General features: G+C 41.2%; 2 protein-coding genes across 9 annotated transcripts; one reads left to right on the top strand and one right to left on the bottom strand.

The window, feature by feature from the left end:
* Positions 1-1327: 1327 nt before the first annotated feature.
* fam234a (family with sequence similarity 234 member A) lies at positions 1328-11113 on the bottom strand. The gene is made up of 12 exons (XM_080455215.1): positions 10997-11113; positions 9915-10210; positions 9699-9806; positions 9282-9464; positions 7992-8116; positions 7296-7428; positions 6941-7073; positions 5119-5262; positions 4930-5011; positions 4140-4292; positions 3733-3835; positions 1328-3289 (listed from the first exon to the last, which is right to left on the bottom strand). The coding sequence occupies exons 2-12, from the start codon at positions 10189-10191 to the stop codon at positions 3075-3077; spliced, it is 1656 nt and encodes a 551-aa protein (XP_080311341.1). The 5' UTR covers positions 10192-10210; positions 10997-11113; the 3' UTR covers positions 1328-3074.
* A 760-nt stretch (positions 11114-11873) lies between these two features.
* On the top strand, positions 11874-19933 carry luc7l (LUC7-like). 8 transcript variants are annotated; one of them, XM_080455495.1, is made up of 12 exons: positions 12019-12083; positions 13189-13258; positions 13590-13673; positions 14471-14565; positions 14903-15001; positions 15096-15206; positions 15722-15865; positions 16096-16272; positions 16980-17074; positions 17318-17347; positions 17911-18078; positions 18562-19933. In XM_080455495.1, exons 3-12 carry the CDS (start codon positions 13664-13666, stop codon positions 18689-18691), a joined length of 1059 nt encoding a protein of 352 aa, XP_080311621.1. In that variant the 5' UTR covers positions 12019-12083; positions 13189-13258; positions 13590-13663; the 3' UTR covers positions 18692-19933. The 8 variants fall into 8 exon arrangements, with proteins under 8 accessions (XP_080311616.1, XP_080311617.1, XP_080311615.1 ...); XM_080455494.1 differs by having other exon boundaries at positions 13590-13685; XM_080455493.1 differs by having other exon boundaries at positions 13590-13697.
* The last annotated feature ends 92 nt before the right edge of the window (positions 19934-20025 follow it).

Genomic DNA, 20025 nt, shown 5'->3' with positions numbered 1-20025 from the left:
GGATTGTGAGTTGTGACCACATTTCCATATTCCGTAATCCATGTCTTAAGGAAGGGGATAATGCTTGGTCAAGTAATCTGATCTCTCCATACTGTCCTATTGTTTCTGTACTGGGCACTCCGCAGCAGACAGTCCACCTCGGATTAGACCATCTCGTCAATGTGTTTTGTGCTCCCCCTGAAGTCCCACCGGGACGTGAATGGATGCAAAACCCACACGTTCAGCTCGGTCAGCAGAATTGATCGTCCAAAACATCTTGGAGGTAATCGGGAATCCGACTACCTCCCAAATTTGGAGCAGCAGCAGCACCCATTTCCAAAATTCTTTACAAGGAGGGAAATGAATAGCTAATCGCAGACCCTGCTAATCGCTGTGTGCGTCATGGCCAGCGGCACGCTCCATGGTTAAAGTGTAACGCAAGTTACACTCCGTCTGATAGATAGTATGTGGAGCTACGTGACTGTACGCCCGTCCTCCGCTATTTACAACTGCAGCGACGCCCTGTGCGCATGACAATAGGTCACAATCACATCACATGCACTACGTATGTTCCATTAAAAACAATTCAGTATGCTATTTAAAAGGATGACGTAGCTCAGTGGCTGACCCACTTCCAGTGGTTGACAGCGAGCTGGCGAAAACTTCTGGAAACTCAGATTAACAGTAGGCTAACGGTCTACATTTACTTGAGAATATGTACTGTCAGACAAATATTGTAGCCTATATTTCTGACCCATAAAAGTCAAAAGTTAGCTAGGCTACTACATTTTTAGGAAGAGAAAAAGTACATTATTACCACAACTGTGGTTCTTAATTTCCCTCCAATAAAGTATTTATATTCTAACCATTTAAACCCTATTCAAATATCGTTGCGAGCTTACAGGTGTGCTATTTTCAGTTCACTATTATTATTTTTGGGGGAATGTATACATTTTAATACAGCAATGCATTGATATTAAAAACAAAATTACATTTAGTATTCCAGTAGCTTTACTAGCTTACTAATTCAGGGACAAATCCGGCAACTTTCACTTGTAGTTGAGTGTTGAGTAATATTTGACCACAAGTATCTATTCTTTGACTCAAGTATTGGGGTTGAGTACTTTGTCCACCACTACCCACTTCGTCCAACTTCTTTGTGCTCTCACATCCTTCAACTTCAACTAGTTCAAGTTTTTTTTGTCAGATCACAAGTTTACAGGTGTAAAAGAGGGTGAAATTATCATACAAGCTCAGACGATTTGCAGCTACACAACATAATCATAATAGATCAATCTAAAGTCCTGTGACTGCCATGATACAAATTCAATGAATGAATCAGTCTCATTAATTTAACATTAGTTTGTTTATTGCCAAAATTCAAACAGAAATCTAGTCAAAACCGAGGGAAAAGACAGCTACAGCGTGAGCCTGTTCCACAGGTTCAATATATTAATATATGGCAAAATATATATTAAAAAATACCCCACAAAATGTTAAAAGCATGTTCAAGGGTAAGAAAACGGACCAACCTTTAGAAGGAGCTGTTTAGGCATAACCTAAACAGTTCTGACAGTGTGCATCAAAAGACTTAATTATAGTTACAGCATCTTGGATTAAGGAAGTACCTTATGTCCTCTAATCTACAGTACCCTCTAAAACAGTATAAGGCTACCATTTCTCTGAATGTAAAATCCATTTAAAAAAAAAAAAATACATTCTTCAACTCAGTTGTAAAAACAATGATGAACCTCTGGTACCATATACCAACAATCAGTTAACATTTACCATCTAATTTCAATTGGTCTATAAAGTCCCAGGACACCCGAAATAAAACTATAGCCCTTATTTGTGTACTTGTGCAAGTCGGCCAGAACACCCATGACCAAAATTTGCATTTTAAAACAAAATGTGAGACCCCAAAGGGTTAAGGGTGTTGTAACTTAAAACACACATAAACAGTGACACTGTGTACTGGCATGATTTGGCTGCCTTTTAAAGCATAGTGCAACTATCTGTTGCATAGATCCATATATTCATATTATTCCAGCTCTCAGAGACACTTGTTGCCAACAGAGCATTTACGCTCAAAAGTGCAAGGAAACAATAAAGCAAGTCAAGTCATCTCAATGAATGATGTACAGTAACAGTAAGAGAACAGCAGTCGTGTGTAGTTGGATTGTCAGAAGGCAGTCTGAACGCTGACACCATAGCAGGGTGTCGTCTAGCGTTGCAAACAGTAGATAAGGTTGACCTTAAAACAGCATGTCTACATTCAGCATGCTATGAAGCAATGCCTGGCAAATCCTATTCTAATTTCTTTAATATCATTCTTTTGCATGTCTTCTTTATTTCGGACAGTGAGAGATGGACAGGAAAGGTGGGAGAGAGTGTGGAGGTGACATGCAGAAAAGTGCCACGGGTCGGGTCGGATTTGAACCAGGGCCAGCTGTGGGAAGGAGTATAGCCTTATTTATGTGGTATGCGCTCTTACTCGGTGATCCACCGGGCGCCCCCAAAATCGTATTCTAATTTGAAGTCAACTTGAGCACGCTAAACAACAAAGGAATTGGTTTGGTTGAAACAACAAAAGGAATTGGTTTGGCTGACAGCAGTTGTAAGGCAGTCACTCTGTGTTTTATGTTAACCGATTAAGACCGGGAACGCATCTGTGTCATTTTAAGATTTATTTGGCTATTCAAAAATATGAGCTTGTAGATCTGCTATTTTTGAAAAATCATGTAAATTTGTGCAAATATTAGATTTGTTTTCCTTTTTTTTTGGCAGACATTTGTAACTCAAATCTTCCTGGAACTAAATATTTTACAAATGTTCGCTTTAAAAAATATATAATCCAAGATTTTTTTCTTCAAAAATAGCAGATCTACAAGCTCATAGCGCGGCACTCAGTGCCGAGCTATGAGCTTGTAGATCTGCTATTTTTGAATAGCCAAAGAAATCAAAAAATGACACACAGATGCGTTCCCGGTCTTAATGGGTTAAATGTAAAATGTAGCCACACTACAGATTGTTACTACGCTATTTTGGTTGCGACATTAATGGATGTTTGGTAGTATATGTAAACGGTAGTGCTGTCAGTCCTCACTGAAGCGGAGTCTTTGGAACACCTCTTTAATTTCGTCGTTGCTCTCTGAGCTGCTCCCGCTGCCAATGCGTAGGACCCTGCTGTTGGGAATATCCTGCTTCAGCTTCCTCTTACTGAGGGCCACGGTGCCCTCAGCTCCCCCGCCACCCTGTGGACCCGTCAGCAGGATGTAGCAGGCATGGCGCCCGCGCTCCAACAATGTGGCTGAGATAAGGACAGATCAAATATTGTACTTTATACATTCTGTACACACACAGCACAGTGTCATGCAAGGTATTCGCCACAGTAGTGTAGACTATGCATAACTGTGTGTGTGTGTGTGTGTGTGTGTGTGTGTGTGTGTCTGTGTGTCTGTGTGTCTGTGTGACTGTGTGTGTGTGTGTGTATGTGTGTGTGTGTGAGATGACCAAAGGGTGTACAGTGCCAAGTGTCAATTCCGACTGACGGTTTCCGTGAGCCGAAACACCACTGATATCTGTGTCTGATGTCCGCGGGTGTGTGGGCACCGGTGGCAGTAAATTGTTACTGAACGAACACTGTATAGCACTGATAACTATCAGAAAAGAGCTATTTAACACATACTTTAACAACAATATTATTAATAATAAGACAAATCAAACAAACAAACAAACAGTAATCAGACTCACCTTTAAATGCAATGATGTGGTCCATGATATTGGTTGACTCTAAAAGGACTTTTGAATAGTGTGGATGCAGCATGTAGGATCGACGGTCCTCAGTCAATGGTAGCTGGAGAACATGCATTTAAAAAGTCAGTGTCTGGCAAAATGTATGACCCATGCTAAACATCTAATTTACATGTTAATGATGATAATATAATAATGATTAATAACAATTATATAGTTATATCTAGGGCTGCAAAATACTGACCAAAGAAAACCATTACGTGATATAATCAAATATTTAAATTCTAATCAATTACTTTAATAAATTATAATCTTCAATATGTAATATTTTAGAATTGGCTCATTCTGAATGACTTTTGCTGTGTAATCCAGGAGGAATCCATAACAGACTCTGGCCCAACACTCACAGAGGTGTTGGTCTCTGATGGCATCATGCCCCAGAACATGAAGACAGAGAAGGAGTTGATGGTGTTGACTGAGGCTGGTCTAGGGGAGTTGGGACTGGCCATCAGCTTGACTTCCCACAGCACACCACCTGACGTCCCATCCAGAATCGCCAACTAATTAAAGACAAGTTCATATTCACACACGGTTTGTCTACGGTATCCCCCCCCCCCTTTTCACCCAATACAGTTGTGATACCAATTACCAATTTTCCCCTCACATGCAGTCACTGCCACTGCTAACCCCTACAGTTGGTCATGTGGGAGGGTGTTAGATAACTACGTGTCTCCTCCGATACACATGGATTTGCCTGCATCTGACAGTGAAGCGTTTAACCGGAAGGACATAATGCATGCGGGGAACACGCCATTCCTCTCAGATCCGGCACCTCACTGAACAGGCACTCTGACCAACTCTGTAGGAGTCGCTAGTGCAGTGACATGGATCGCCCTCCCCTGCTGGCTTCCCATCCACGAACACGGACAATTGTGTTCATTGGAGCGCCCAGCCAAGCCCGATGCACTGCGAAGGAGTCAAACCCTTAGTTCCTTCGGTGGTGCTGTCTACCTTCACTCAACAATTAATGTCAAAGTAACCCCCTTTAGCACGGCACTAAACCCAAGTGGAGTTGACCTGTGGTCAAAAGTAGAAACCTGTGGTTGCAGTGAGAAAACAAAAAAGAAACAGGATAAAGCAAAGAAAAGACTGTTTTATCACACGGTGGCAGGTTTGGCCTCTTTAAACCCAACGTACCCTATCTGTGCCATTTCCGATGTCCTCCTCAATCACTATATCAAGAATCCCATCTTTGTTGAAGTGACCAAAGGAGGGCTCCCTGAATAAATGAGAAGATAGCTTATTTATTTCCCTTAATCTCCAATACTGAGTATGTGTTTGATTAAAACCATCAATATTTTTTAAAGAAAGAATCCACTATGGTACCTCAGCACTGCGCTGGTATTTTTCCTCCACAGTGGCTGCAAAGTGCTTCCATCGATCAGTACCACTTCCTCTGCAGTCACCAGCAGCAGGTCGGATGGATTGTCTTTTTTCCCCATCATCAGCACATGTCTCACTGAGCGTGACCTGACAAAGAGAGAGAATCACATTATGTTTCAATGTCATAGCTTTGAAGACGCTCGCCTCCTGAACCCCACTTCTTCTACTGCACAGTAAAACACTCAAGGCCCAATCTTCCACCCGGCGCAAAGCAGCAAGTTCATATTCCATGGGCGTGCTGGTCTCAAAATGAGGTGTGGTCTGGAGCAAACAGGGTGCACTGCTATCTTACGCACAGAGAGAAGCGCTTGCGTTTAGACCAGCCTTAAGTTAGTCTACCGGCGCATTAACAGGTCACCTTGAAATTGGAGGCACAGAGCCTCAAATGGACCAGAGGACTTTACTGTGTAGCGTCAGATCAAATCCTTCCAGTAGTATCCAAGTATATCTCTAGTGTTTCACCTGTGCCGTCTTGCTGTCTTTCTCTTTAACTGTTAAAAATCAAAATAAAAGGAAGTGGACAGTTCTTTGTCCTTTAAAAAGTACATAGGACGTGGTGTAGCACAGTGGTTCTCAAAGTTTAAAATGATTTAATATAGCATAAAAATCAGTTTAACTACTTTAACTCTATTTTATACTTCGGCTATTCAAAAATAGCTGATCTACAGGCTCAGACCGCACTGCGTTGTGAACTTGATGCTTGTAGATCGGTTATTGTTTTGGGGGGGGGGGGGGAGATTTGGAATCATCTTGAAAATGTTATTATGAGGGTCCCAGACACAAAATCTTTTCTAATGGGGATCCGCAGCCAAATACTTATCACAGTCCTTGACACGAAAATGTTTGAGAACCACTGGCATAGTAAACTGTTACATGCACTGCCTTACTACACAACGTAAGAAACGTACTGTAAACAACATACACCCGAATGCACGTATGGATAATATGGAGCACATGTAAAGGTGCACACATGCTTTCTATATGAATAGATGTATAATACATTAGTGCACACAACACTGACGATGCATAGGAATGTATATATCTTATCACTAATTCTATATACAGTATCAGTGGTTCCCACTGGATCAGGGCCCACTTGAAATTCTCAAAAGCGTCCTGACCACTTAACACAGCAGCCATTTGGCTGCCATGGTCAGATGGATGGGCCCTGTGCATTTTCAGATCATGTTTATTTTAATTATCAACCAATCAATTGTGTTCCAGCTTGGATCAACAGAACCAACGTAGTATACTTTAAGTTCTTATTTATTGGTATTAATAATTTTTCAAGGTTTTACAGTAAATAACAAATACAGCCTGTTTTTTAAATACAGTATATTTTAATGTTTTGTCAATTATTTCAGGGCCCATTTGAGAAATCACTGCCCACAGGTTGGGAATTGCTGCTATATATAATGCTGAATTACTCCCCCCTGCTGCTAAGGTTATTTGCTGCTAGATTTCCTTGTGTGTGTGTGTGGGTCATTCTTGTACTTTTCTTGCCTTGTGCTTTTTTTCATGGAAACTCAGCATCATCTTTTTATATTTCATGCTGCTGCTGTTTTTGCACAGTCTTGCGGACATGCCGAACCAACATTTCGCTACTTGTACAACATGTCTACTATAAGTGAGTGACATATAAAACCTTCTTGAATCTTGATTCTTGATTCTAAAAAAACAGCAACGACAACAACACAAGCCTCTGGCTAAAGACATTGCATAATTGCAATCAAACAATCGATGGAGGTTTGTGACTGTCTCTTACTCATAGACAGGTACAAGGCCAGTGGTGTTACTGGCTTTGCTTTCCCAGCGTTGGTCCTTTTTGAGGCCCGTCTCTATGCCTGCTTTAGCCTTGGCAGCAATCCTCCAAAGGGCCAGGCCATACAAGCCAGTATCTGAGAGCAAATACAGGACAACTCAATACTGCCATCAACTGTATACAAACATGAATACACAATGGTCGAAATGGGGACTGAAATCAGTTGAATTCTAATCAGTATACATGACCCCCAAATCGACACAAAATCAATGCAAATCAAAAGCAAAGCATAATGTTATTGTTAGAATGTTCATTTGTTTCGTAGGAAAACAGCACTAAATTGGCAGGTCTCACTAACCTCTCTGAAACAGTACATAGTGAGAACCTTTGGCAGTGGAGTGCAGAAGATGTCTGTCTGTCTCTGATGAATCGAGAAGTACCTCGGATCCGACCTGGGTCCCTGTCTTCCCTGAGAGGATCACCAGCTGTGTCTGCAGGCATGACAGCAGACAGTTAATACTGAATGGATGCTTTTCTGTTGATTTATACTCTGACAAAAGACACTGTCCAGTGTCCTCAATGCTTCGCATTTTCTGCATATCCAGGCACTCCCATAGATTGGATGTCGAGGATAATTATGTTAAATTGAAATTACAACACAATACGAAGAAAACAAAACAATACACTGAAACAAAACTAAATAAATAAGTAAAAAGACATTAAGTAGAAGAATGAAAATACAACAATGTAGTGCTACTGGATGGGGGTGAACGTGCCTGTGCACGTGGTGCATAATACAGAAAAAATGTCATACCTGAATAGTAATGCAAAATATCTCAATAGTGATACAATATATAATATGACTATGGGTTCACACTTAGCGACAGAGAAAACAAAACATATGCATATTACAGGTCAACTACGCTCTTATTTTAAACATTTAATTTGATGTTTAGTCTAATTCGGTCTCAGTGGTGCGCCTAGAGACTGAACTGGTCTGGCGGAATCCCTGTGGTCATAACTAGCTCTAATGACAGAAATTATTGGTGTTAACCTTCATGGCTCCAGGGGCCACCAGAGCTACATCCCTGACGCCATCACCATCCAGATCAGGGATACTGAGAACAGGCAGAGTGCTGCTCAACCCTGGAGGATGAGGCTGTTGCCACCTGACAGTACCTAACAAAACAGAGACAGCACTCAGTTCATGCTTTACATTCAACGCACTCACCTAACACTGTTATCCACAGTGACTTGTCTTACAATAACTAAGGAGCAGCAACAACAATTACAGGATATGAAGTTAATTGCTTTTTATCTTAAATTGAAATGTGATGTCTCACCTGCACAAGAGATAGTGATTAAATATCTGTTGCTATTTATATCTGCTACAAATGTTTCTCTACTTGCACAAGAAGCATTTCTGCCTCATTGTATTTTAACCATGAACTTATCTGACTTTCTTTCCTTGTGTCTTTCATTCTCTGTTCTTTACAATTATAACTCTTTCCTTAAAACTGCTAAATGTTAGGAGCTTGTCAGAGAAAGAATGGCCTGGCCCTTTTACATCTGTAAACCTCTGATGTGAAAGTTACAATAAAGTCTGAATCTTACATCAGGTAAACCCATAGCAAATGTCTAGGCGGCAATGGTTGGCAATGTCAAAGGGAAATAGGCAGCTACAGTAGGTAAGCTTTGCACAGCTTTGGTGGAACCGTAGATAAAAATGTATAAATTTTTTCTACATCTTTCTAGTAAAGCTTTCCGTCCGTGGATTTCACATGCATTTCAAAAACTTCTGCTACTGGGTCCAGACTTCAAATACATGATCAAGATAATATCAGAAAACACAAAAGGTGCTGAAAGCATAAGCTTATTTCCTATATTCCCATAATTCGATCGGTATTGGTTGTATATGATCAGCAATACCGGTAACCACTAACCAGTGTATCATTTGTTTTAAATATTGTAACTGCCTGAAAAGGTGTCATATAATCCATGAGGGATGGGCCACGAGAATACATTTAATTTCATTATCTACTTTCAGCTGACCAAGTATGATGCAGTTCATCATTATATCTGTCACGGTGACTACACATATTTGTGGCAGGAAGTGAGGCATGTGGAACTGAGTCAGTGGGTGATGAAGGATTAAATCATCCTAAAATGCAATAACAGGAGTTGACAAGCATTGTTCCTCAATTAGATGTTTTGACAGGATCATGGACAAACAACCTGTTCCTGACTTGGTCAATCCGAAATTCGGTTCTTAGTGTAAAACCAACTGAGAACCATTGGTTTAAAGTACAAATAATAGACACATGCAGCAGAATTTGTCACTTACCGGTGTGTTTGTCAATGGCTGTGAGCTGATCAGAGTGCGACACGAGGCAGTGCCAGCCCCTGTCTGTCTCTGCGTCCAAACCACATTGGGCCCAGTGGAACTCAGGTGCCAACGGAAGCTCCCACACAGTCTCTCCATCTGTCCCTGACACCGCTGTCACAAACAGGCACGGCGAGGCCACATCTGAAACATACAAGGAGTGTACATGAATTTCACACAGTAGCCTTAGTAATACAACAGATAAGTTGGCCAATGGCCATATTATTTTTTTTAGTTTTTACTCTTTGCTTCATAACACTTTTATCATGTTGGGGTCTGATATTGAATCTGTCCATGCCAGCAACTCAACAACACATTTCTTGAATGTTTGTGCAAACATTTAGATTCAGATTTAGAAGTTTCAGAATATTCCCATACCCTTGCCACACGTAACATTCTGATTGCCTTCTCTGTCCTTCCGGACAAACAGGATGTCCATTACTTTGTCTTTGCTGGCATCTTCAAAGGCGAGGAAATCGTAGGTGGCTATAATGGAGAACAGAGTACAATCAGCCGAGGAAGCAGAGTAAATGTCAGTAGAACAATATAGTGTTTGGGTGTATGGCTGCAGGCCTCTCTCTGCCATGTCCTCACTTGCTTGGGGGAATGACCTGTTCCAGGCTGTGAGATACTGCGGTCTGACAGGACAAGGAATGATGAAGGAGAATGCAAACACGATGGTCAGACAGAGGAACAGGGAGAGAAAGAAAATCGCAGTCCTCCAATGGGTCAATTTGGCAAAGCCTGAGCCTTTTCCGCAGCCCTTCCTCTTCAGCTCAGTGGCTGATGGTGCTATTCCTGCCTCTGCACCATCCTGATCTGGCCCCGTCTTCAGAGGGTCAGCTTCTGTGGCGTGGTCAGTGGTCTCCATCGTGGTACAACCTATGGAGCTTGTTGTCATGGTCATGGAATAAGAAGTAAGGATGGAGGTTAGAGTAGAAGAAAACGGCTCATAATAAAATCATCACCATCTTCTGCACTGAATAAATGCTGACGGTTTTGAATGGCAGCTCTAAAAAGCATCAGTTAACCTCACATGAGACCATGTCTGTTCTATTCAAGACCCCAAACCCATGTACACTATGCCAGCCTTTGGTGATAATAAAGCTACAAGCTGCAAATACACCTTTTGGCATTCATGGAGATATAAATCAAAACAATCAGAGCAGTGGCAGCAGGTCCAGCTAGTTCTACTGCACTAGTCTTTGTGGTTTTGAAACCTATTCAGACTTGCCAGCACTGACTCCAGAGATTTCTCAGCAAGGACAACAACAAACCCATGACTATCACTCATGTCCCAGCAAAACCTATTATTTGTTCTGTAGCCAGAGGGGCATGACAGTATTCCACTCCATTCATCGCCTTACAAATCAGCTACCTTATAACCATTCATTTCTACCACCTAAATGACTTCAATCTTTTGAAATGTCACCTTACAATTTCTTACTTTACTAGTGAGAATGTGTACAGTAACAGTTGACCACTCGTCTGATTAAGTAACTTGGTGGTGGTTAGCGAGCTATGTTAGCAAGCTAATTTGGTAACTAACTAACTTACTTATTCAACAGATGCTATCAGGATGAACAGCGTAAATATTGTCTGGGCTCCAAATCCCCAGCATTTAAACTTCAACACATTTACAGTGTTTTTTTTTCATAAAGTATATGTTTTCTTACTTTATTTTCCCACTGCCGTCTTTTGTGGCAAGCTACGAGGGCTAGCCAGTAGCCAGTAGGCCTACGTACAAACAGCCAAATACCAACTCTACACTGTCCAGCAAGCTCAGGCTCGGATGCGTAAACAAAACAAACACACTGTACGCCTACCTCGCGTCACGCGCAACGTTGCCAGGTTACGCGAAAGAAACAAGCAACCAGGTCTAGGAATACAAGCCCAAAAGAAGCGACTTAGGCCACTTGAGGCAGCGCTTTAAAATCTACAAGCTCACATGGCGCGTCGCATCGCGAGCTTGTAGATCTGCTATTTTCAAACGCTCTTGAAATAAAATGTGGAATATTTGGATTTTTTTTTGAAACATTCTAACAACACAAATGTTCGCTGGCTGGCACAAAACCCTTTCATGAAAATATTTTATCAAAAAATGTGGAAGCAAGCAAGTACACGTTTAGAAACAAAACCGCAACCACAAATATTTACAAGCAACTTTACAGAAAAACCAGCTCAACGTTGCTTATAATAAGCGGACACGGCAACGCTGGTCACGAGGCCTGTCTACCGTATCCGTATCCGGTAACACACACACACACACACGCACACGTACACGCACACACACGCAAACACACACAAACACGCACGCACACACACACACACACACACACACACACACACACACACACACACACACACACACACACACACACACACACACACACACACACACACACACACGCGCCCGCGCGCGCCCACACACGCACAGTCGCACACACATACCATGGCTGGTTGTAAACCTCGCGTGGCCTGACGCTGCACGAGATTTGGCATAATAGGATATCACGTCATTTCTCCACATTAACCAACCGGAAGCTGGAGAGTCCTGCTGGCTTCAAGGAGCTGCGAACGTCCAGTTGTCGCTTGGAGGAGTAAACATTCTTCTGACCCGTTTCACACTCTTTGAAATACAAAAAACAACCGTTGTTGGTATCCTGAGTTTCTTCGCGTCGGAGCAGCAAGACCCCGCGGCCATGTCTGCCCAGGCTCAAATGAGAGCTTTGCTCGACCAACTCATGGGAACTGCGAGGGATGGTGAGTTGTTGCAGCACAGTGCTAGCTGCTGCTAGCCACTTAGCAAAGATGGAGCCATTGCAAAAGGCTCGCTTGTGTTGGCGTGTGGAGTGGTGGACAAAACAGTGCATGAATGGGTGGACTTGGACTTGAGGCGGCTGTTTCAGTGTCTGTTGATCCAATTAGCCAGTTCTCTTCAAGGGTTTTGGATTTAATGTTTGTGTCCATTATAGCTAGCGCTATGAGTTTGACTGTTTTTCTAGTGATGTTTAGTATCGGCCTGCGAGCAGCTGGTAATAAGATAAGCCTCCGCTCCTACCCGACTCGCCGATAATGTTACAACAAATGAGCGAGGTTCCATACATGGATCTTATCAATAAGTAAAGGAAACTTACATCTTTATTGTCAGCAGACAACTCTGCTTAATTTAAATGGTCTGACACTATCTTCTTCTGTCTTCTATGTTTAAAAAGATGGTCAACTATTGGGGATGAAAGCTCTAAACGGAACTGGATTGTATCGGCCATAATGTTGTGACTAAACCTTGGAATCTATGGTCACATTTACTGACTTACTGTGAAAAGCCAAACCGGATCCCGAATCAGCAGCAGGGGATTTAGCATATGCATGCACCTTTTTGCGATATGACAAAATGATCGTGCATTTGGGCTTTTTCTTTATTTTGCATTCTTGATCGTACAGTGTGTAAATTGTCATACATCTGCCAACACTGACAGTGAAAACAATATATACTTTGTATATTTACTAATCAATCAGTCACTAATGGTTATCAGTAATATAGTGGCCATGGTTGCTTTCATTGTATGTGAAATCCAGAAATTGCTTATAGCAGCTATTTGGATACAAACATTAAAAAGACAGATACAGCTGTCAAGTCTCTGGTCATGAGCAAGCAATGACAACTTTATTAATAGCCCAACCCACTTGAAAACAAGAGATTGATGAGAAAGACTCTTCAGCAAGCTAAGATTAGTTCATTATAGAGTATGCAAGTTTGTGTTGTGCGTTTGTGGGTGTATGTGTGTTGAGATTAATATTAAATTCTTCCCATGCATATGTTGCATACAAACTGAACAATTGTGGCCCCTTTATTTTATTCATAAAGGTTCAGTGTATCTTTGCCAGCCTACATCAATCTGCAAAGGAGTTGCAGAAAGCCTCATGTTCATCGAGCCGTGAGTCACACATGATTTTTAAAGCTGTTATGATGAATATCCAAACAATATGTTTGCCTTCCGGAAGTTTTTGTAGCCTATATTTCATATCTCACAAATGGCTAAAAAAAAGAATCTTCAAGTGGCACTAGAAGTACAATTTGGAGTAGTGTATGCAGCCTGAGCTATGACGTCTGGTCGCGCTGAACAGGAGCAGTTCATTGTTCCTTTTAGACGTCTGTTTTAAAAAGAAAATATCAATCAAAACAAAAAAAATAAAGAATTAAAAAAAAAACTTTGCACAGATCATTTACAATCTGACTTGTGTATGACTCCCAACTTCTTACTACAGGTATGGGCAAGAAAACAGTTCCCATTTATACTTTCCTACAGCGGGTTTAAAATTCTGCAGCTGAGGTCTTGAAGATGCAGATGGGTACAGTATATGGTGCAGATCGCAGTGTGTATAAACTAACTTTTTTCCTTGGTTTTATTCATATTTATTTTTATTGATTTCTTTTCAATGTTCCATATCAGTAAAGGACTGACTTGGCTGGAGCAAAATTTCTGGAATGTTTACACCTCTTATCACATTTTCTATAAGCAAGGTCTTTTTCCCCCCATCTAGTCAATTACAGCTGTTGCATAAAGATCCCATTGATACACGTCACAGTCAGAGTCACACTGTTGTTTTGTTAATTTGTGATGTTCCCATACTGTGACTTTAGATCCATCTACCTATATCCCAAGCCTACTACTGTAAGGTTCAACTGTTATCACAAGCTAAACTTGGTAGAGGCTCTAATGTTACACATTATTCATGAAGAGAGGCTTGGCTGAGGTAAGCACCAAGACTGACAGGAAATATCCCAGACCAGTATGGCCATCTGCCAACCGTAAGCTGGTCACATTACTGACGTAATTAGTAGTCCGATGTTGGCTAGCAGAAACATTTGGCTTCTTACAGTTCATCCTAAATGCAAGTTTAATTTTCTCTATTGTTAATAGAACGTTGCATTCAGACTGTAAGACATGACACCCAGTGTATGGATTTTCACCTGGCTATGTGGTGGACAGAAGATCTTAAAATATACCTGTCTTAGTCACATTTTATTTTTTCTGCCCCTCTGCCGTAGTCCGAGCACAGTAACAGAATAGAAAGCATTGGATACCTCGCTCCTACTAACAAGTATGTGAGGTCATTCTCATTGGCTGTTTTTTGGACTGTTTCAGGGGACGAGACGCGCCAGAGGGTCAAGTTCTCAGACGAACGGGTCTGCAAAAGCCATCTGCTGAACTGCTGTCCTCATGACATCCTGTCTGGAACTGTAAGTACTAGTAGGCAACCACTGAGGTCTGAATATGCTTATTGAAATTAACCTTCTGAAAGGTGTTGCACATTTGAGGTCAATGGATCTCAAATGCGACCTTCTAAAAAAAACCAGTATGCTGTCATTGAAATTCGAAATTTTAAAGAGCACTCATGCATGCCTTGCTTGTATGGTTATAGCCTCAAGACGATCAATAGATTTATTGTGTGGGAAGAAAGTATCACAAACTGCTACTTTAAATGTCAGATCCATCTATCAATTTAATTTTTGTAAACGATGTAATTAATTTTGGTTTTCTTTTTATGTGTGTGTGTGTGCGTACACATGTTTATAGCGTATGGACCTGGGCGAGTGCTCAAAGATCCACGACCTGGCACTTCGGGCAGATTATGAAATTGCTTCCAAGGACAAGGATCTGTTCTTTGAGCTTGACGTAAGTAGTGTCCTATTAGTAATTATCTACCCAAATATAAATGGAGGTTTCAGAATCTAAGTCCTTCTCTTTTTCTTTTGTTTTTCCTCCCAAGGCGGTGGATCACCTGGAATCTTTTATCGCAGACTGCGACCGGAGGACAGAACTAGCCAAGAAACGTCTGGCTGAGACGCAAGAAGAGATCAGTGCTGAAGTGGCTGCTAAGGTAAGAGTATGCAAATGTATGCAATGTATGCAAAAAAGCTGGTGATGCATTGTGAGTTTGATTATGCACTACTTCACATGCTGAGCAGAATGCATGCTCTAATAATGCTGTTGGACGACATAACGCCAAACCGCGTCTCTATGACTCCATCTCTGTCTGTCTGTCTGTCTCTCTCTCCGTCTCTATCGCTCTAACAAGTTACATCTTGTACCCCCGTCGGCAATAATGGACCACAATACCTTTCAGTTAATTAGGTTTAGTCACATATACTGTAGCTGCCCTGGTAGCTCAACCAGTTATGCTGACCACATAATCATAATGTCCTTGGGTGGAGTCCGACTCAAGACACGTTTAATCTCGTTCAATCTCTCTTCCGCCTCTTTGCTGACAGAAATGTCTAAAATGTTTGGGGAAAAGAAACTATTAATCTATTGATTGAAAATTGTATTGCTTGAAATTTGGTAAAACTGGATTGCATGAATAAATGGACCATGGCGCTTTGTTTTTCTTTGCAGGCAGAGAAGGTCCATGAGCTCAATGAGGAGATCGGGAAGCTCCTGGCCAAGGCTGAGCAGCTGGGTGCTGAAGGCAATGTGGACGAGGCCCAGAAAGTCCTGCAGGAAGTAGAGAAGGTCCGCACCAGGAAGAAGGATGCAGAGGTGAGGGGGTGCTCTGGAGTAACAGAACTGATCTTATTCATATACAAGGCTGGTACACTAAAGCCAAGTCTTCAATTTGTCTTCATGGATACAAATGTTTAAAAAAAAAAATCCTCCAGTCTCAGATTATCTGCAGTGACATCCCCTCCATGCTATGGGGACATGGTTGCAAAGAAATGTAACCTCATCTTATAATTTCTTCTCCTTACACTTACCCTCTGCCCTCTCAGGAAGAGTACAGGAACTCCATGCCTGCCTCCAGTTTCCAGCAGCAGAAGTTGCGGGTGTGCGAGGTCTGCTCCGCTTACCTGGGTCTCCATGACAACGACCGTCGCCTGGCCGACCACTTTGGTGGGAAACTGCACCTGGGCTTCATTCAGATCCGAGAGAAACTGGATGCGCTGAAGGTATGCTCAAGTCTAGCCTGTCCCCACATTGTCTCTTTTCCCCTTGCATTTATTATAATGTACATGAGTAGGGGTGTGCCGATATATCGTCCCGCGATATATCGCGATACGTTTTCGTGACGATATGTATCGTTTTGGGGAAAAAAAATATCGTTTTGAAAAAAACAATCATAATAATCAGGCATGCAAACAGCCCGAGGTGAAAAGGGTGACAACATGTTTTTTTTGGGTCAGGTGTCACACTATTGCCCTATTTGGATTCAAAACGGCTATTGTAGCTGAAAAGCTACAAGTTTGCATTTTCTCCCCCCCCCCCCCCCCCCATATATTTTCATAATAAAAAAGTGCCATATATCGTATCGATTTCGTGAGCCCAATATCGTTTCATGAAATTAGTGTATCGGCACACCCCTATACATGAGTATTGGGTGCAGAAATATTTCCAACACCTTTTTGTTTTGACAAGGGAACAAGGATTCTTGACGCTTAACTTCTAACTCTACTGTTTAAATTGCTACTACTTTATTGTACTATTGCACTTATTCACTTGCCGTAGGACGATAAAAACAGTAAACTGTGTTGGTTGTTTGTTCAATATATAAATCTAAAGTTTATAAACAGACCAGGAATGTGTTCTGTGGGTATATATTGTCAAACGTATAGCTTGATATCTGAACCAACTTCACTGATTCTGCATGTTGGAACAGAAAACTGTGGTGGAAAAGCAGGAGCAGAGAAACCAGGACCGTCTGAAGAGGAGAGAAGAGAGGGAGAAGGAGGAGAAATTGAAGAAGAGTACAGGGTACAGCACATTTTTATAAACACTTAATTTATATAGATTTTTTACTGTTAAATGAGCAGGGAGTTTTGAACCACGTCAAACTAAGAATGTACCAAAGATGGTAATTATAGGCGAAGTTGTAATATTTTACATTCTTATATTAATGTCCTCATTTGTAACGTGTGTGTGTGTGTGTGTGTGTGTGTGTGTGTGTGTGTGGAATGCTTTACTGGCAAACTCATAATCTTTGTTTCCTCTTCACAGGACCAGGTCACGCAGCAAAGAGCAAAAAAGGTTTGTACATTTCCCTCAACTATCTCACACAGTTAAATCATTTGTATCGGTGTCAGTGGTGAAGAGAGATACGCCATCTTATTGTCAACTTGTCAGATTGCAACTATCAAATATTCTCTTAGCGATTATTCTTGTTTTATAATATAGGAAGGTGCATGGTCTGACCTTTAGGCTGTTGAGATACGATGCATATAGACGCTAGCATGTGTTGGCAATAACAGCTAAGTTATTCAATGCTAATATACTACCATATCATCCGGATTAATGATAAAATCCTGGATATATAGAGCTAATAGTGTTACAGAGTATAGTAGAATAATGTGGTGTCATGTGACACCACATAGTGAAGGGCTATTGTATGGACTTTGTAGAGGTGTATGACTCCATCTCGTGAACACTGTGTGTAATTGCAAACAAATACAACTGCCATTGATAACTTTAAGTTGAGACTTTTTTTTAAATATATAAAATGAAAAATATATTTCTCTATAGCTTTTATTTTGTGGTTTCCATACACGTAGAATATCAGTGGTACAAATACACATGTGCTCTTTTCTCCTCAGGTCTCGCTCACGTGACAGGCGGAGGAGACGCTCGCGCTCCTCATCACGGGACAAACGCCGCTCCCAATCACGCTCCAAGGAGAGTGAGAGGAGGCGACGCCACCGCAGTCGCTCTCGCTCCCGGAGCGGAGGTCGCCACCACAGCCACAGCCATGACTCCAGACACAAGTAAAAGACACTCGCTCAAGCTAAACTCTCCTACTCTCATCCACGGTTGTTTCACTCTAGAGCCTGTTAGGGCTGATTACTTCAATGTTGACGGTAGACAAGACGGTATCTTAAACCCATTCAGACCTGAGGCCGATAAAAAAAAAACATCTTCTACATCCCAACAGTTTTCTGAAAAACTTATCAGAGGTTCTCAACCTTTTTCATGTCAAGGACCCCCAAAATCTCAAAATATTTAGTTCCAGGGACCACCAGAAGCAAAGATTTGAGTTGAAAATGTTCGCTTAAAAAAATATATATATATATATATTCAAATTTTCATGATTATTCTAAAATAGATCTACAAGCTCGCAGCACAAAGTGTCGCTCTGTAAGCTTGTATATCTGCTATTTTTGAATAGCCAACGCAAAAATCTAAAATGACACTGATGCTTTCACGGTTTTAATGGGTTAACCTATTTGTGTTAATACCTTTTTTCTCAGGTCATCCAGGGACCGAGAGCGCTCTTCCAGAGACGGGTCATCCAGGGAGCGTGACCGAGACCGGAAGGATAGCGTGAATGGCAGGTCAGAATCTCGCCGGACGGATGATAAGGATGCAGGAGACCTCTAAAAACTCCATCCACCTAAATCCAAAACCTCCTCCTGTCTCTCTCACATACATGTATATCTATCCATCCACGCATCTCTATGAATGATAACTTTATATTGCAGACTGTTCTTGTATAACTTCACCTGACCCCCATTTTGTTTGCTCTTTTCTTTGACTGCGACTCCAGTCAAATCTTTGTATACATACGGTAATTTACTGCATCACTTGAAATATTATATGCCTTCTTTTATTTAGCATCCGGATATATATTGAGGGTTGTCGTTAGATGAGGGTTAGTCGATGGTGCAATGTAACATAATGCCCATACGTCTGTGAAGCGGGGGCTGGTTTATATTCAGTATATGCTATGTCTTTTTTTTATTTGTGAAAGTACCCTGCCCTGAAGCCAATTGGAAATGTTGAGATTTGTCTTGGAGTAAGCGTTAACTGATTGGCTGTTGGAGTGACCTTTAAAACATAGTCAAGATCCATTATTTTTTCTTTTTTTCCCCCTTTTTTTTTATACAGAACCACTCGTCTGTAAATGTCGTTTTGTTATCCTGATTATCGTGTATCTGAATTGGCTTATAGACCATGGTTTTTATTATGGCCCATTTATTTCATCAGTGTATGTCAAGGAGCAGTTGAAGCCGCACTGCATGACTCGAATGTCCACATGCAAACCGAGACTGCAGGTCTCCAATGTCCACTTATATTTTGTTTCAATAATGTTATTTTGGTGAAGCCCCATTATTGGTTTTTAGAAAATGTAAAGGAATCCTGGTTGCTGGTGTTGGCCTCTTGCTTATTTCTCGTGAAGAGAATGTTTGCTTGAGAGTTCAGCCAGTATAATATGGAGCGTAATGCTATTCTGTAGGAAATGGTGGCAGAGACTCTTCTTACTACATTTTGTCATTTTTTAAATGTGTTCAGAAATGTGTATTGTAACATGTTAGCCATGGAATGTGATAAGTGGGTTGAGAAATCCTTTGCTCCTTGTCATAAAAAAAAATCCCCATCTTGGAAATCCTATTCTAAAACAACACCTGCTACTTTGGTCATGTCCTATATTCAAACTAATTGGCATGGCTTGTGCAATTTATTAATTGAAAATTTGTCAGCCTCCAAAATTGAATGAAAAATGTAGTCAATGCATTTCTTGACCTTTCTTGACCTAATGTGTGAACTCTGTAGACTGTCATGTGTGTTTTGCTGGAATACTTTATTTGAAGCCTCAATAAAAAGCCCAGCCTTTTAATTTTTTATGTTGTTCATGCAATTTCTTGCCATAGAACTCACTTGTCTGAAGAAACATGTAAGGAAAATAAGTAATTTACTTAACAATTCCCTGAAGG

Source organism: Gymnoscopelus braueri (genome assembly GCF_963280865.1).
Source record: "Gymnoscopelus braueri genome assembly, chromosome: 17".
NCBI lineage: Eukaryota > Metazoa > Chordata > Actinopteri > Myctophiformes > Myctophidae > Gymnoscopelus > Gymnoscopelus braueri.
The sequence above is the reverse complement of the archived record's forward strand: the minus strand, read 5'-3'. Positions and strand labels throughout refer to the sequence as shown.

What these genes read in the sequence shown, in the direction of transcription:
- fam234a (XM_080455215.1), bottom strand. Translation starts at nt 10,191, where the DNA reads ATGGAGACCACTGACCACGCCACAGAAGCTGACCCTCTGAAGACGGGG. An exon ending in TCGGAAATGGCACAGATAGG is followed by an intron (nt 4,293 to 4,929) that starts GTACGTTGGGTT and finishes GTCTTTAATTAG; the next exon opens with TTGGCGATTCTGGATGGGAC. An exon ending in CCACATCATTGCATTTAAAG is followed by an intron (nt 3,290 to 3,732) that starts GTGAGTCTGATT and finishes TCCTTATCTCAG; the next exon opens with CCACATTGTTGGAGCGCGGG.
- luc7l (XM_080455489.1), top strand. An exon ending in ATGACATCCTGTCTGGAACT is followed by an intron (nt 14,566 to 14,902) that starts GTAAGTACTAGT and finishes ACATGTTTATAG; the next exon opens with CGTATGGACCTGGGCGAGTG. An exon ending in AAATTGAAGAAGAGTACAGG is followed by an intron (nt 17,075 to 17,317) that starts GTACAGCACATT and finishes TCCTCTTCACAG; the next exon opens with GACCAGGTCACGCAGCAAAG.